This window comes from Orycteropus afer, unplaced genomic scaffold, assembly GCF_000298275.1.
Source record: "Orycteropus afer afer isolate SDZICR_OR568_19922 unplaced genomic scaffold, OryAfe1.0 scaffold00035, whole genome shotgun sequence".
Classification (NCBI taxonomy): Eukaryota; Metazoa; Chordata; class Mammalia; order Tubulidentata; family Orycteropodidae; genus Orycteropus; species Orycteropus afer.
The window spans coordinates 1,206,793-1,223,695 of NW_006921622.1; the positions used below are offsets into that span (position 1 = coordinate 1,206,793).

Here is a 16,903-nt window from a genome sequence, read left to right on the forward strand (position 1 = left end):
GCCTGTCCACCTATCTATCCGTCCATATACCCGTTTGCCTTCACTGACAACTCAGTACTGTATATGCAAAAGGGTTCATATTTGTTGTCTGTACTTCCCACGTACCTCTCTATGTCTTACTCATAAAGTGAGGCTTCTTTTGTTGTTGTTTTTTCGTGCTCAAACCAGTTCTTGGACAAATGGATTTTTTTGTTGTTTCTTTGTTTTTATTTTGCTTTATATTTTTAATTGATTGCCCAAGAACAGAATTCAATACAACCAAACAGGTTTCCCTCAGTCACTACTAGCTTGTGTCATATGCAGAGGTGAATATTCTTTACCTGTACCCACTGCCACTGAGTTGATTCCAACTCATAGCAACCCTACAGGACACAGCAGAACTGCCCCATAGGGTATCCAAAGCTGTAAATCTTTACAGAAATAGACTGCCTTATCTTTGTCCCACAGAATGGCTGGTGAATTCAAACTGCTGACCTTTTGGTTAGCAGCCTAATGCTATAACCACCATACCACCAGATCTCCTTTCTCTACCTGTTGTTGTTGTTGTTATGTGCTGTCAAGTCGGACCCGACTCATAGCGACCCCTCCTTGGGTTTCCGAGGCAGTATCGCTACAGAAATAGATTGCCCCATCTTCCTTCTGAGAAGTGGCTGGTGGGTTTGAACCGCCAGCCTGCTGGTCAGCAGTCAAGTGCTTTTGGCACTATGCTACCAGAGCTCCCTCTCTACCTGTAGGCATCTGTAATTTAAAATGGAATGATGTGGTAGGTATTTCTTATCTTTCATCATCTCAAAAGCATGATTTCCTGATGGATGCCTTCAATGCTTGTTTTCCATTTCATCTTGGGCAAAGGTAGTTTGCACCCAGGACCTACTTACTTCCTTTTCCTAAGCTCCTTGTTGACAGAGAGGTATGTCTTTTGTAACCTTATGCCCTTTATGAGGCTTCCAGATCTTCTGGGACAGAAGATAGGGGATACACAGAGGGGAATCTATGAAGGATATTTATGGGCAGGATGATTCACGGTTCCCTCAGCATTCTTTCTTAGCTCCATTTGGCTATCAGTTTAAGAGCTTAATTTCAGTTATCTTTGATAATGCCAAATGTAACCATTCTGCATATATGGAAATACAATAAAAATTATATATGTATTTGTGTTTATGTGTATCTATGTATCTATGTATGTATCTGTATATGTGTGTGTACTTAATCTTCCTTAAATTAAAACCATGCATTAGATCACTTGACCCAAGTGTGTTGTTGTTGTCAGCTGCTGTGCAATTGGCCCCGGACTTTTGAAGACCCCATGCATAATGAAGTGAAATGCTGCCAGGCCTGCGCCATCTCCATGATCAGCTGGGGAGCAGGCCATTGTGAGCCATAAGGTCTCAATGGCTGATTTTTGCCTCCACTGACAGACAGATGGTGCCTGCACGTAAGGTGCCATGGCCTGGAATTGAACTGAGTCTCCTGCCTTTCCATGAGAATTCTATCACTGGACCACCACTGCTCTCTTCCCCAAGTGTAGCTCATGTTAATTACTACTACACGACCTTTTGGGTTGTATGTGCTCCTGCATCCCCATTGTCCCCCATTGTCCAGGCAATTGATTTTCACCATTTGTTTGCAGTCCTTTTTTGATCCATACTAATCTAGCTCTGAAGTTACAAGAACACAGAAGCATGCTTCTGCCTACCTCTGGTTTTTAGCACCAGAAATTCTGTGTCTAACACCTGTTTTCAATCTTATGCTCCATTTTTCAAATCTTATTATATCTCTGCCTTTTTCACACTTTGTAGTCTCTCTCTAATATTTGTTTGCAAAACACTAACTCATTTGTATTTCTATAATTACTGTAATTTTTTGTCTTCTCATCTGCAGTAGATCCTCCCTTCTGGCAGCAACTCTGTAACTACTGTTCTTCCACACAATAGCACAGCATGAGAGAGGCGCTCGTATTCAGGAGTGACCAGGCTTTCTTGATGTTCAGGATATGATTATGTTTCCACGGTCATAACATTATCTTTCTCATGAGGGAACTAGTCTCCAGATTCTTGGCTTAATGAGTTCTAATGGTTCCCATTTTAAAATAAGAGTATCTTGTCCATTATATTCTTTTCTTACTACTTCATAATTCAATAATTTTATGCTTCATGGTGTCACACATAGCATCTTCAAGTAATTATTTGTTTATCCATAGAATATGTCTTTGTAGAGATAAGATATCATTTTCCTCAGGCAAGAAAAAGAAACAAAAACCTTAGGAAATGCTCACAAATATAATGGAAAACATGTACCCTAAAAACTTCTGTTCTGTGTTACTTCTTTAAAGTTGTGGATCAAGATATGTTATACTGAGTTACAGCATTGCAGGTGTATTCTGCCAAGTCTTTCTCATTTTTTCATGATCATGTAACTCTCTTAGATAATTTCCTGAAATAGAGTTTGTTCCCAAAGTAACTAAAGATCAGAACTTCAGAATGTTATATAAATTTCAATGAGGCAAATACCCTTAGTGGCACAAATGGCATTTATATGTACACATGGGGTACTCAATGCATGAATGCAGATTTCTGGACAAAGCACCACATTGCATCTACTTCTTTGGCACCTGCATTCCATTAACCTGAAATTACAAGGTTTATTCAACCCATTCAGACTCATGGAACTGTGCTCATAGGATTTTCAGTGGCTGATTTTGTGGGAGTAGATCCCCAGGTCTTTCTTCTGAGGCACTTCCTTCTGGTGGGCTCAAACCACCAACCTTTTGTTTAGCAGTGAGCACATTAACTGTTTACATCACTTAGGGACTCCTTTTGCTTACCCATTGTTATTGTGTTGTTATGTGCCATCAAGTCGGACCCGACTCATAGCGACCCCTCCTTGGGTTTTTGAGGCAGTGCCACTATAGAAGTAGATTGCCCAATCTTCCTTCCGAGAAGTGGCTGGTAGGTTTGAACTACAAGCCTTCTGGTTAGCAGTCAAGTGCCTTAGGCTCTATGCTACCAGAGCTTACCCAAGTAGTTATTAAATATTATTCATGGGCCAGAATGCCAAGAAATGTTATGGAAACAAAAAGATACTTTTCAAATAGTTATTTTCTGGAGGAAATTGCTGTCCATCCATTTTTCATGGTGGGGATCTAGAAACTTTAGAGACTGACAAGACTATATAGAGAATCTCATAGAAGAGTCTCTGTCTTCAAGTTGCATCTCTTGACATCAGAGATCCATGGAAGTCAAGACACATACTGTCCAGAGTCCAGACACATATAGCTGGTGGCTTTAGGAGGTGAGTCACACAGAAGATTACAGCAGTTAACAAAGCAAAGAGGATTACATTTTTAGACAATAGTGGGAAGCTGTATTTTAGTCAGTTAAGTGTAAAGGGACTGCTCATTATTTTAGCAATTGTTGAAATGGAAGGAAGATAGCATCAGTTTTTATTGATCAATTTAATACAATGCTTGAAGACTACCACCAAATCAGAATTACCATAAACTTCAAAGGGACAGATGTTCAAAGTACAGAAGTACTGTTGCCTACCTGTTTAAAATGACTGTCTAGCTTATCATTCACTGTTCACTTTCAACCCAGTTTTTTTCAGAATATGTTACTTAGGCAAAGATTCATTTTCTTTGCCTATTTAAACCCCAAATAGTCATTGATTTTGTTTGCTAGATAAAAGGAGAGAGAGAGAATGAGATCTGAAAAATGGGCCCACTAAAAGAGGCAGTTTAGAGAAGAGATTAGAATACAAATTCAGAGCAAAGTTATTTAGTAAAATGCTAAAGTGGTCATTCATTCAAACTGGCATATCCTATTAGAAGCTATCTTTAGTTCAGAATTGCTGGACAATGTCATAAATATCACAGGCTAGAGATTTCTGTGTGTGTGGAATAAGGATCATGTTCCCACTAGGATGCACCAATATCTTTATTATCACCACACAGTATTTATTAAGGGTCTCCCAGTACACATGCCACAACAGAAGGCAGTATCTTTCCGACAAGCACAATAGGCTTATGAGCAAAAAGTTTAAAGCACCCTGAAAATTTTAAACGTGAGACAAATGCCAAATAATGAGATAACATTTTTCACAGGGTGCGTCTCCTGGTGGATGAGGGCTATGAAGATCGAATTCTGATGGCACATGACATACATACGAAGCATCGGCTCATGAAATATGGTGGTCACGGCTATTCTCATATACTCACCAACATTGTTCCTAAAATGTTACTTAGAGGTCTAACTGAGAATGCACTTGATAAAATACTAATAGAGAACCCTAAGCGATGGCTAGCATTCAAATAGGATGAGTGTTTATGAATTTACACCTTGTGTATAAAACTTGCAGAGAACATTCAGTAGGATTCCAAACCAGCTGTGAGGTATTAATCAGAGTACATAGGACTAATGACTGATAATTTCCTTTTTATGTGAATTAGAAGAGTTTGCCTTTTCCAAAATTATTACACTAACACTTCCAGAGGGTTACTGAGTTTAATTGAGCCCTATCGTTTTCACTTTGCAAAATAAATAGAAAAGTACCTATTTCCAAACAATGATTTAAAGTCTATATCCCCTAAGTGGAGTGTTTCTCTCTCTCTTTCTCTCTTTCTCTTTCTCTCTTCTTTTCTTTGTAATCTATCAGCTGCACTACTTGAGAAAATTTAAAGTGTTTCTAGTTAAATTACTCCCTTCTGGAGCAATCTAATGTTTCTTGTAATATTGATGATCCTACTAATTATCCTGCTGTTCTTTAATTAATGCTTAATGAATAATATGGCACTTTAAAATAGCTTTGGCAACAAGGGAAGTTAAATTCTGAGACTTTTTTTTCCCCCCCAAAGGATACTATAATACAATGACCAATTTCCAATGATAAAAATAGTTTGGAAGGTTAATAATATGCTGTCCACCTATCTATATATTTTACTGAATTATTTTTTGACACCTTTGGCTTTCTGGAATCCATTTTGTGTACATTTTGTCACATTTTGCAAAAGTTGTATTAGAGGGCACAAATACATAAAAGTCCTGAATTATAAAAAATCAATCATAAAGTCAAAATATATTACATAATATAGTTTAATGGATCATTACATTTATAATAACAAAGGCCACAATTTAATTAATAAGATATAATGCAAAAAAAGAAACGTTTGCCTTACATACATTCCTTTATTTTCTTTACCTTTTATTTGTTTTTTCCTTGGGTCTAAACAGAGAAAATAATGGTTATTTTTCTGAAGAAAAGGTCATATCTATTAGAAATGACAGTCTGATTTTAAAGCCTGATCTTTAAGATGCACCCAGCTCTGATTGTTTCTGTCAAATCATTTTTTTAACTCTTAGTTGATATGCACTGCTACTTAGAAGCTAATCTTTTGCTCAAATCCACACTATGCTATTTGGTACCTAAAACAAAACAAAACAAAAAATTGTTCAAAACCTTGCTGCAAATTCCTCTTCCATAAATGCATACTGTTAAATAAAAATAAAATCCATTGTAATTCATTTGAGTTGTCTTGTATATTATAAAGGCCAAACTGAATTAGTCATTATTCTTGATGAATTGGCTAAGTGTGTTTAGTCATATAAATCATGACAGTTACTCAGTCTAAGGCATTTAAACAAAGCAAACAGCACCTTCAAATGGGACCACCAAGCATGACTCTTGGAAAGCTGAGGTTTGCTAAATAAAAGATACCTGTGCCAATTGAAAATGATCAAGTTTTCCGTGTATTAGAACAGAAAGTACCAAAGAGGAAGAAGCCAGAAGAACAAACTAGTTCCTTTAAATGAAAGAATGCAAATGCCTTTCACCAGTGAAACAAGCAGATTTTCAAATCTCTGGTTTTGAAATCTGCTTGTCAAGAGTCTTCAAACACAACTGAAAAAGGAATAGATTTTTCATTGTAATCGTGGAAATTGTCCGATAGTTAGAATATAGCAACATGCATTTTTAATCTTTTCCTTAGACTAAAGAGATGCTTTTGGCAGTGTATTTGAATGAGAGGAAAAAGATTTGCACTACCCTCAAAATCTACTTTACTGTCAGCTTCAGTTCACCTCAGAAAAAAAATTTGAAATGATCATTCAAATGCAGATAATTCATAAACATTGCAAAGGAAAGCTGCCTTTGCTTCTGCAGTCCTAATATTAGTAGTCTGCTCCAACCACTGTTAAAGTATTGATTGGCATAGGATAATAAAGAACTCATAGGCTTAACTTACACAAATGTGACATATGGGGCATTTTAACCTAAAAAAGTCTAATTTTCTGGACAACCAAAGTCATTTAAATTATTTTGCTACTCCATATATTTTTGTCATCCAAAATAAGTCAAATTATAAACATATATGTATATATATATACATATATGTCTTTAAATTAAATTTTGAGGCTATAACAGCCACTGTGCCTTATGGCCTAAAGCCATATATATATATTATATTTCATCTAACATACATACATATACATATACATATATATACATATACATATATATATATGTAGCAGGTATTTGTATAAAATATATACACTTTGTTGTCATATTAGTTATATGTGAAACTGTTAATTCTGAAATAACCTCAGGCCATAGACTTGTACTAACTGTTTGAAGGCCTTACTTAGTGTCCCCTTGGTGATGCATGCAGTAGCTCAAATTAAACCTTTGTGCATTGGGTTATGAATAATCTTTTGTTCTAAAGAAGGCAAATGCCTCAGTCTGACTTACTACCAAAGAATAAATTTTTCTGACTTTCCAAGTGAATCTAAATGTACCCTATTGACAAAAAGGAGACATAGGGGATATTCTAAATACCATACATAATTATACATTTTCACACTTTGAAGGTAATCCTATGCTAAAATTTCAATCTCTATCTTTAAAGACTATACCAGAAAAGAGAGAAAAGAAAATTCATTAAGACAAAGAAAATGTGAAAATTACCATAAGTTTGGGAATTCCCTCAAATCCAGAAAATTCCAGGTTAAGGCTTGAAGTTGAATCATTCCCAAGTCTAGCTCTAAAGTTGACAAAAGTACAAGGCAAACAATTTCTTTGGGGACAAGCAGCATTGTTTCAATCTTTTCTTCTCCTGCAGGGTAAAATCATTCTTCCCCACACTATGAATGGATTCCAAGTATCATAATTAGCAGGTAAACTCACAAGAACCAAAGCTGACATATGGATAAAAGCAGCAAGATCACAGTACACAAAGTATCATATATATTGAAGAAATAATTCAGTGTCTTAGATTTTTCTATAAAAATTCGTGATCTATATAGGACTTCATTCACATGGACACTAACAATAAGAAGTATTTGCTTTGGCGGTAGTGGATCACACATCTGCTTATCTTGCTCTTAATTTTTAATTTTTTTTTTTTTTTTTACATAATGTTTTTCTGAGTGACACAGATGTGAGTCAGGTAGCATTTGATCTCCCCACATACACACAACTGAGGTGCCCACAATTGGCATCTCCTGGGATCCTTGATTCACTGACGTTAGCCATACGAATCCAGTGTTCAAGCTCTGAATTATAAGCTTAGTTTCCGCATTATCAGTCAGCATAAATAATAAATCCAGAAAATGTGCTGTATTTGTTGTTGTTTCCTCCATGAGCTTTCCCGCCATCTAATTTGATATAGACTTCATCTCCTGGCTCCAAATGAAGCACCACACTGTTACTGGCATAGTCGTAATTCTGATCAGCATCTTGGGCAATTGCACTAGCCCGCACCTATGTGAAACAGACAAGAATTAAAATTCCTAAAAGAGAATTCTCGAGTTTTCTTTTTTGCCATTCACCCAGCATTATAAGAAGACTTGCTTCCATAGCATAGAATTTTTACACAGACAAGTCCACACCTTGGCTTCTGGAGCGTTATGAGGATATCAACATAATAGTTTCAATTATGTTGTTGGAAAAGAGGAAAGGAAGTAGAAAGTAGTGCTTTAGTGAGGGCTATTACAGCCATCTTTTCTTAGTATATACTGGAAAAGAATGCATGCCAATCTTTTCTCTTCCTAAATCACTACTTTTCCCAATTCCCTGAATTCCTATGCCTAAACTCTTTTTGAAATAAAAATAATAGGTTGGGAGTTTTTTGTGTGTTTGGTTGGTTTTTGCATTTTAATTTAAGCCAAATAGTAGTATTCTGACCAGCTGCTTAGGAGTACAGGAGTTCAAGCCTAACTCCCACAACTATTTGAAAACTTATAGAGATCCCCAGTAGATAAAAACCAGGGAAGCCCCACTACTCAACTATATGGGGTAGGGGGGCGGAGGGGAGAAAGAAGATAGCTCTTTGGTCTGGGGCTTTCAAAATGGGACTCAAGTAAACCCCTTTTGCCAGGCTACTTCAGAAGCCCAAATCCTTTAAACATCTTTGATTATATCACTTAACTATGATGTATTCACTTAAATCAGCTATTTACTTTCCATACATGAAAAACTTATAAGAGGAACTAAATTTCTATGGTGGGAGGTCTCTAAAATTTCTAGAATTTTTGAATCAACTCATTGAATGCACTTTTTGTATTTAGGTGATTCTAAATGTGGTTTGCTTTGGGGATGAGAGTTGAGTATAATCTGCTCATGTGGAGCGGATGATCTTGTTAGTGAGTTGATAGACATTTGTGAGCAGTCATATCGCCTATCATCTCAAATAATATGGACATTCTGTCACAGCCTCAACTCAAATTACGCTTCAGATTCATTTAGATATATTTTGATTCTGCCTTAGAAAATCTTTCAATAGGCAGATTCGTATTTGATTTATTTCCGTAAAACATCTTTCACTTTGTGGCTTGTTTCTATTCTGCTGTAATGATATTTCCTTGGATAACACAGCCAATGATTTAGTGGTTTTGCAAACCTACATTCTGTCATAATGCATGACTGGGAGTGCAATATGCTGCATTTTATCATTTGGCAAAATGAGGGAAATGAGACATAAGTCAAGAATTTCCATGCATTTCTTTCAAAATTTAAATGTTAGGTTTTCAAATTAAATTTTCATGTGGTGTGTCCTCACATTAATGCTGAAATGTTAACAAAAAAAAAAAAAAAAAAGGAGAAGGCACTTAACACTGGTGAACTTGTAATTTGAGTAGTATTTTTAAAATTTCTTTCTGGATATTGTATAGCAGGGAGAAAAGGCTTAAAGGATTTAATATTGCTTAACATTGTGCCACTTCTCACTAATACATTTTATAATGAAAGCAATATACCATGTAATTATGCTTAGAAGCATTGACTCAAATGTATACACCAATTTAGTGAAGTGATCTGTTTTGACCATTAAGTAATAATACAATCAAACTTCGTAATGTTTCCTAGGAAATAGTCATCAATTGGTAGGAGTTGAATGCTTTGAATCATTAATTTCATGTAGTCCTTAATTCCCAGGGAAAAAAATTTACAAGGAGGATATTGCTATTATGACTTGATTTTTTTAAAAAAAAAGTATGGATTTGTAATGAATGAGAAAATTAAAATTCAAAATAGTAATTAGCCAGGATATTAATACACCAATTAATAATCAGTCCAGTATATACGCATCACCATTGTTAATAACCAGACTTGCATTTTATTGAGTGTTTTGGGTATTGAAGTGTATGTTCTATGGGGACTGTGCTTTGACATTGTTTTCTATAGGAAGGCATTTAGGAACTGGGGCTCATTAAAATCACTTGATTTAGAGACAATAAAAAAATATAATGCAATTTTTATTCTACAGGATGTAACCACAAAACCATGTAAATGTTACCATTTTTGTTCAGTAGATATAACCACAAAAACCTGCAAATGCATTAGTGTGATCCCACAGGCTAGAAAGTTACCCTTATGGTTTTTACCTCCTTTGTTAGATAAAGCCAGTGTGATGGCTTTTTAATGAAAACAGTTCTCTAAGATGTTAACCTATACTCTACCATAAGACTGTTACCCAGTTCAACAACCGCCATAGTCCAGTGTGCTTTACATGACTGGAGTATGCCTCTTCACCTGATCATATTCTAAAGGTATAATGGGACTTCTAATTTCAGACTCTAGTATCCAGCTCAGTGACTTCAATGATTCTTCCTTTAAACCATCAAACTATCAAGCAAGGTAATGCATTCACTCAGGAAGTCATTTTCAGGTTCCTAAGTGAACACTGATTTCAGCATTTTCTCTGGGAATCTGGTGTATCCTTTCCTGAGCCCAATATCCTCAGTTTTACCTATGTACTCTAATATATTATAAGTTAACTCTTTAAATTCTACTTTATTTTTGGTCCATGTTTTACTGCCTTTAAAAAGATAATTTGACATTTCACTAATCTCTCTAATAAATGAATTTCAACCCACAAACTATTCATTCTCTCCAATATATTTCATATTCACTGATGCCATAGCTAATGAATTCTGAGAGTAAAAATTGGTCTTTAATTATTTTATGGTTAAAATACTAAGCTAGTTTTATTTTTTATTAGAGTGGCTTATTATAGTAGTATTATACTGATTGTATTCAAATAATAGTATTTTTATTCAGGTTTTCTGCTACAAGTACACAAGCCTATTAAAAGCATTTCCTATTTCTATGTAAAGCTATTTTATTCCAATTTTTACCTTTAATATGCACTGTTATATGGGCTCTCCACAAATGGTAAGGTTAAATTTAAGTTGATGACTTCATGGGAAATATGAGAACTGTGGGTCTTTTAGTGGTATGTTTGTGAGAATGTAATAGGTTATGGAGCTTTAGCATTATCTTATTAGTGAGGATTTATCATAGAGACAACATTTATGGTAACATTTGCTAATATAATTAATTGCTACTGATGTTCTCATAATTTCATTTTCATTGTACTTCTGTGGAATCATAAACAAAAGGTTAAGTGGTATATCAGGTTAATTTACTGGCTTTTGATGTTTCCATCTGTGATCGTGCATTCCACACAAAGAATAAATAAAATGGCTCTCATGTGGTTACGATCCCAAGACATGCCTCTATCCTAGAGTGAACTAGATTTTTAATTTTTGTGCTTCTCCAAATCCACTTAATCCATACAATATTACACTGACATGGATCTCTGAATTTGTTTTATAAAAACAAATTAGATCAGCTCAGAAAGAGAAACTGCCATTCTAAGAAGTGATTGGGCCAGAATATAATTCAAAATCAAGAGAATTTGTTTAATGATAATAATAAAATAGATTTCTTATTTGTAATTATCTACAGACTACACTTTACAAAATAGTTCTTTTTGAGAGACAAAAGTGCTTAACAGTAATATTGTAAAAACTGTTATCCAAAATAGTCTAGACTGTTAGACCAGATAATATTGTTTACTACTCTAAATTTATACTTCTGAATTACCTGTTGCACACCTTTTGCAGCACACCTTTTGTAGCAGCTTAATAATGCCAAAGGAAAGCATTAGACATTAGAAGAACAGCTGTTTTACCTTGTTATTTCTTTTTCCAATCCCCATAGAATGTATATGACAGGATGATACAAAGAAGCATTGTACACCTCCCACAATTAAATAATTCTTAAAACAAAAGGCACACCAAATACCTATATGGAATAGTTTTATTGGAATCAGTTTTCTTGGAATATACACAGGCTCAGCAATGTAGACACCAACAATTTAAACTAATTAAAATGAATTGTTCCCTAGTTTTTCATGTAATTGAGATTTCCAGATACTTGAAGATGTGAGCATTTTTATGCCTTTGCTGATAAATCTTGAATCTTATTTCATTTTAATTAATACCTTTAAAAACCTAAAAAAAATAAATCTCTACAGTATTCTCCAGTCTTAACCTTTATGTTGGAAGAGAGCCAATTTTCAAATAATGGGGTGCTAGCTGAGGGGTTGTTTATAAACTAATTTGTTAGGATGACAGAACAGCTCTAATAAGGAACAGTGAATCATGTCCTTTTAAACCATTTACCTGTAACTATTCCATGACTTTGTGAATAATTGTTATTTATCTTAATACTCTTTTATGCATAATAACTATAATAACCCTGTCAGTGCCTCCTGGTGGCCATTTTTCCTCTTTTTGTTCTATTCATCCTGAGGGTCCTTAAGCTATTTGCTTCTGAATTCCTTCAGAAGTGAGGGACTAGGTAGGGAGAGGAAGGAACAAGACTTTTTGTCCTTTCTCTATGTATACATTTAGAACACTTGTCTCCGCTTTTAAAAGAATTCTGACACCAAATTAGGTGTTTTGAAGAAATTCTCCTTTGTGCTGCTTAATGGAAACCTTGGTTGTAGCTAAGAAAGTCTGAATTTCCTAAAGGTGAGTGACCCGAAGTCCTATAGCTCTTTTTAAACCAAAGGTGCTGCAAAAACTGAGGCTTTCTATAGTATGACAGGGTCACGGGCCATTCCCTGTCCCTCCCAATAAACAAAGTTACAGCCTGGAACTTGACACAGGTTGCAAGGTGCAAGGCCTCGCCCGAGTGGCTGCAGATGCAGCGTTTGCAGAAGGTCCGATTACACTTTGAGGTGGTTGCAAAGATTATTTTCCTCCTCGAAGTGATCACACGCTTCGGTTTTGCAGTGACCGCGAATTTCTCAAGCAAACGGTAAAGTGGCCCCAGTAGAAAACTGCAGACCCGCAGCTCTCTTAGCTGCGCCGTCCGGCTCAGGAGAGCAAATCCTCGTGGCCGGAGCGAATCTAAGTCTATTTCACAGCCAAGGCCAAAGCCGAGGGAGAAGGCAGGCGTTGCAAATATTCTCACGCAGGCATGCCCAAGGGTAGGTAGTTGGCAATGAGATCTCCAGCGATGGAGCTGGGCTGGGCTCGGGCTACTCGCGCTCCGGGCCACCATCCTGGGCGTCCTTCTACTCTGTTCAGTACACTTTGGACTGTGTTTGGGTGCGTGTTTTACTGTATGAACTCACAGAGTCTCAACTTTTCCTAACACCATTCCATCTGTTTCCCCTTTCATTCTTCGGCTGAAAACTAAACTGGAGTTTGTGTCTCGTCACTGACTAGATGCGCTTCACCGCCTGGAACGCGGCGAGGGCTCTGCGACTGCTGACTTGACAAGACCGCCCCGGCCTTGGACAAGCCCCAATTGTAATTGTCCTTTCTTTTTCGCTCAGGCCCGGGTCTTTCTCTCCTGGGTTTGCCACCCTGGCACGCCTATTTTGGGGTCCTCAGCCGTCGCATTCCCGGAAAAGCCTGCAGGCAATCCTCTCTTGCTTAAGATCCCACAGCTGGGGATTGCTCCCTGCCCCGGGACTCCCCCTCGCGCGCTAGCCGTCCCGCCTGGAGACCAAGCACTGGGTTCCCGGCTTTCCGCGCCTCAAGGGTCGCGCTCTCAGGCGCGCGCATCGAGTGCGGGTACTTGGCTTGGGAACCGCCCTCTCCAGGCAGCTGGGCGCTCTTTCCAGTAGACGACCTCCGCCTCTCCAGGGTGGAACAGTGCCCTTCCTTGCCGTCACTCTGGGGAGCCGGCCGGCCGCGCCCTTCTCGGCGGGCTCCCCACCCCCATTTCCGGGGTCTCCTCCCTCTCGCCCGCACCTTCGCGCTCTCTCTCCCCGCCCTCCCGGCAGCCTGCCCGCACTCACCTGGTTGTTTTTGCAGAGATCAGCCCACATGCTGGTGCCGTCCCCTCCGCGCATCAGGACGTGGTAGGTGAAGAAGTAGATGCCGGGGATGGAGCAGGTGAACTTGCCCGTGGTGGGGTCGTAGTGGTTGCCGAGATTGGTGACCACGTCGTCGAACTTCAGCACCTCGTAGCCCTCGTGCTGCCGCTTGAGGCCGGCGTAGAAGGCGATCTTAGGCACCGTGCTGTAGGTGGCAGCGCTGATAGCCCCGGCCGCGTTCAGGCCAGGCGCCCCGGGCGGGCCCGGCAGGCCTTGGCGGCCTGGCTCGCCCTTCTCACCCGGTGGCCCCACGGGGCCCGGAGGCCCAGGCTCTCCAGGAGGCCCACGCGGGCCGGCCTTTCCAGGCCGACCCGCCTCACCTTTGGGCCCCTGGATGAAGGTGGGCAGGGACTGCATGAGGCCGCGGTCGGGCGTGGCGGCCGTGCTGGGTGCCTTGGTGCCCCCGTAGGGGTCGCAGACCATGCGGCAGGTGCCCAGCATCTCGTAGTGCGCCGACGTGCCGGCGGAGCTCACCAGCACCGGGATGAGGATGACCAACAGCAGCACCATCACCACCCCCAGCGCCCCGGCGGCGATCAGGCGCCTCCTGCTGCCCACCAGCCGGCTCAGCGCGGGGCGATCCTCTTGTCTGCTTTTGGACAAAATTTTGAAGGTTGGGCGGGGACCTCTTCAGAGCCGAAAACAACCCCCTGCGAACCCCAACTCCCCTGGGCGGTAGCGCACCGGCCGCTCCTCTTCTGCTCTTGCTCCCCCCGCTGAGGCTGCGGCTGGGGAGGGAGCTCCGGCGCGAAGTGACTTGAGATGAAGTCCCAAGCTGGGGCGGGGGGGCTGGGGGAGGGGTGTTAGGGCGCCCTCTCGCCTCCTGCGAACCCCTTCGCACCTGTGGCTGCCGCCGCGGCTGGCGCGGCCACCCGAAGGGCAGAGCCAGCTGCCGCCTCTCGCGCGCTCACCCGGACCGCTCACACTTTTATGCCGCCGCTGCCAGCGATCGACTTTTCCGTTTTTGCAGACTGCGCCAGTTCACACTAACTTTCCGTCTGAAGTTGCCTTTTTCTGCCTCCTTCTCCACCTCTTTCGCTCGCTCTGTTCGCCCTTCCTCTGCCTTTTTTTTTTTTCTTTGCAACCACCACAACTCTAATAGAGGCGCACCCCAAGGAGCCTCGCTGTCCGCGAGCTCAGTTGAGTAGCCCCGGAGGTGTGCGGAGCGGCAGCCACAGCCACAATAGCCTCGGCGAAGCTCTGAGCTGGGGCAGACGAGCTAGCGAGCAGTAGCGAGCGCCTCACAGCCAGGAACGGAGCGAGAGTGAGACTGAACGCAGAATTCTGCCTGGGTACCACCTGCCAGGAGAAGAGGAGGCTGACAAACGCGCGCCGGAGCAATTTATAGGCACCCAAGGCACAGAGGAAGGGGAGCCGCTTTGGCATCTCATTGCAGCATCTGCTCTGCTCATCCCACTCAGAGAGAGTTTGGCATTACTGTGACAATGTGGAGATTTTTTTTTTTTTTTTTTTTCGGCCTCTTTTTTTTCCCCTCTCTGCACATGGATGATCAGTGAGATCCTGAATACTCCCTTGCTGAACCCAGGCGATGGCAGACGCTGTCACTGGACAGACCCTGTGAGCGGGGAGGAGGGGACAGATGTGCAAAAACCTTCAGAACTCCAGTCACACCGAAGTCCTCTATTTCCCTACTGCCAGCAGCTTCAGCTAGAGGTGGAGGTGAAGGTTGAAAGCAGGGTGGCTTGGCTGACAGTGTTTCCCTACTGACTCACCCACAATCAGTGCTTCAGGTGTTCTTCAAAATGCCACTTTTACATAAGGAGGACCCTTTAGAATTATCCAGGTGGTGGATATGATTTTTTTTTTTAATCTTTATAGTTTTCCTCTTCCTCTTTCTAAAATGAAATAAGGATGTTGCTCAGGACATCAAGGTGTGTTGAAAAGCCAAAGGGCATTATTTCACAGTGATTTTAACGAACATATCCACCGCATAAAGGAGGAAGGAGGGATTCTTTTTATAAATGCTGCACAGTGTCATGCATATGTGCATGCTTGAGTGTATACGTATGTACTCTACTTACAATTGCTTGTCATTGTGGCATCCTTTCAGGGGATCAAGAGATACTACCATAGGACCTGAAGTTGGATTTACTTAGAAGAGTCTCATGCATAAGAAGTAATAACTTGTCAAAATGCCTTCAAAAGTCTTAAGATAAAGCAAGCACTATTTACAAAAGTGTGGGGCTTGGTCTTTTCCTAAGGTATGGAACTAGTTCTATGACCTCCATAACAAATTTCTTAAGTGTATGTTGAGGGAGAGGAAATTGGGGGAAAAAAAATATGAGAGACAAGAACCCCCATTCACAGTGGGAGAACAGGAGCAAGAATGGGGTGGATTTGTAATATTAATGGAAAATCCCCAGTGCAGGTATTAGGCAAAGTTATCCCACCAACAAATACATAAGATACACAAGAATGACTTTAAATAAATAAGAATTGATTCCTAAATAATACTTCCACATTCAGCAGCAATGGCTGTCAATCAAACATGGGTGACATTTGCTTGTCAATACAGGGATGATGGCTGGGAAGACGTGACTTATTATATCAGGATGAGAATCTGAAATGAGAAGCAGGAACAAGTAAGACTACAACAAGCAAACAGTGACATCCTGGGTGGTGATCAGCAGCCTGTGATCTTGTCCACGGGTTCCACAGTGTGGATGTTCTCTCTGTTCCATCTACCTTTGCCCCCTCCCCCATCCAGCCTACTAGTTTAGTTCTCTCTTCCCTTACTCTCTATTCCGAAACAAACTAAGGTCAAATGAGCAGACAGAAGAAAACGAAGACACATTGATTCTTTTAAGAAAAATGTCAGCAGCTCCTTCAGCTCTTTCCTGGGAGAATTAGCACCATGTTGGCCCAAGTCTCCACTTTATCCCTCCTACAGGCTGCTAATAAAGCCACTGCTCCTGGTATTGGCGGCATAGTGCCTAATGCATTTGACTGCTAATCAAAAGGCTGGCAGTTCAAACCCACCTGCCACTCCTTGGAAGGAAGGTTGTGCAATCTACTTCCATAGTGGTACCGCCTCGGAAACCCAAGGAGGGGTCCCTATGAGTCAGATTCGACTGCACTGCAGTGGTTGCATTTGTTGTGCTTCCTGGTACTGGACCTATTCTTTCCCCCATCTCAACCCTTTAACTATAGGGTAGTGATTTTATAAACATCTGTCTGTATCTTGTGCTCAACTATATATATATATATATATATATA

The 16,903-nt window shown here is 40.3% G+C and overlaps 2 protein-coding genes across 2 annotated transcripts in view; one reads left to right on the forward strand and one right to left on the reverse strand.

Moving 5' to 3' along the window:
- Positions 1-4,313, forward strand: part of PTER (phosphotriesterase related) — a 39,499-nt gene extending 35,186 nt beyond the window's left edge. Inside the window, exon 4 of the mRNA XM_007936327.2 lies at positions 4,103-4,313. Coding sequence (XP_007934518.1) covers positions 4,103-4,313 — 211 coding nt within the window. The remainder of the gene's footprint in view (positions 1-4,102) is intronic.
- A 3,259-nt stretch (positions 4,314-7,572) lies between these two features.
- Positions 7,573-14,176, reverse strand: C1QL3 (complement C1q like 3). Its single transcript, XM_007936329.2, has 2 exons — positions 13,589-14,176; positions 7,573-7,752 (listed from the first exon to the last, which is right to left on the reverse strand). Exons 1-2 carry the CDS (start codon positions 14,174-14,176, stop codon positions 7,573-7,575), a joined length of 768 nt encoding a protein of 255 aa, XP_007934520.1.
- Positions 14,177-16,903: the final 2,727 nt, after the last annotated feature.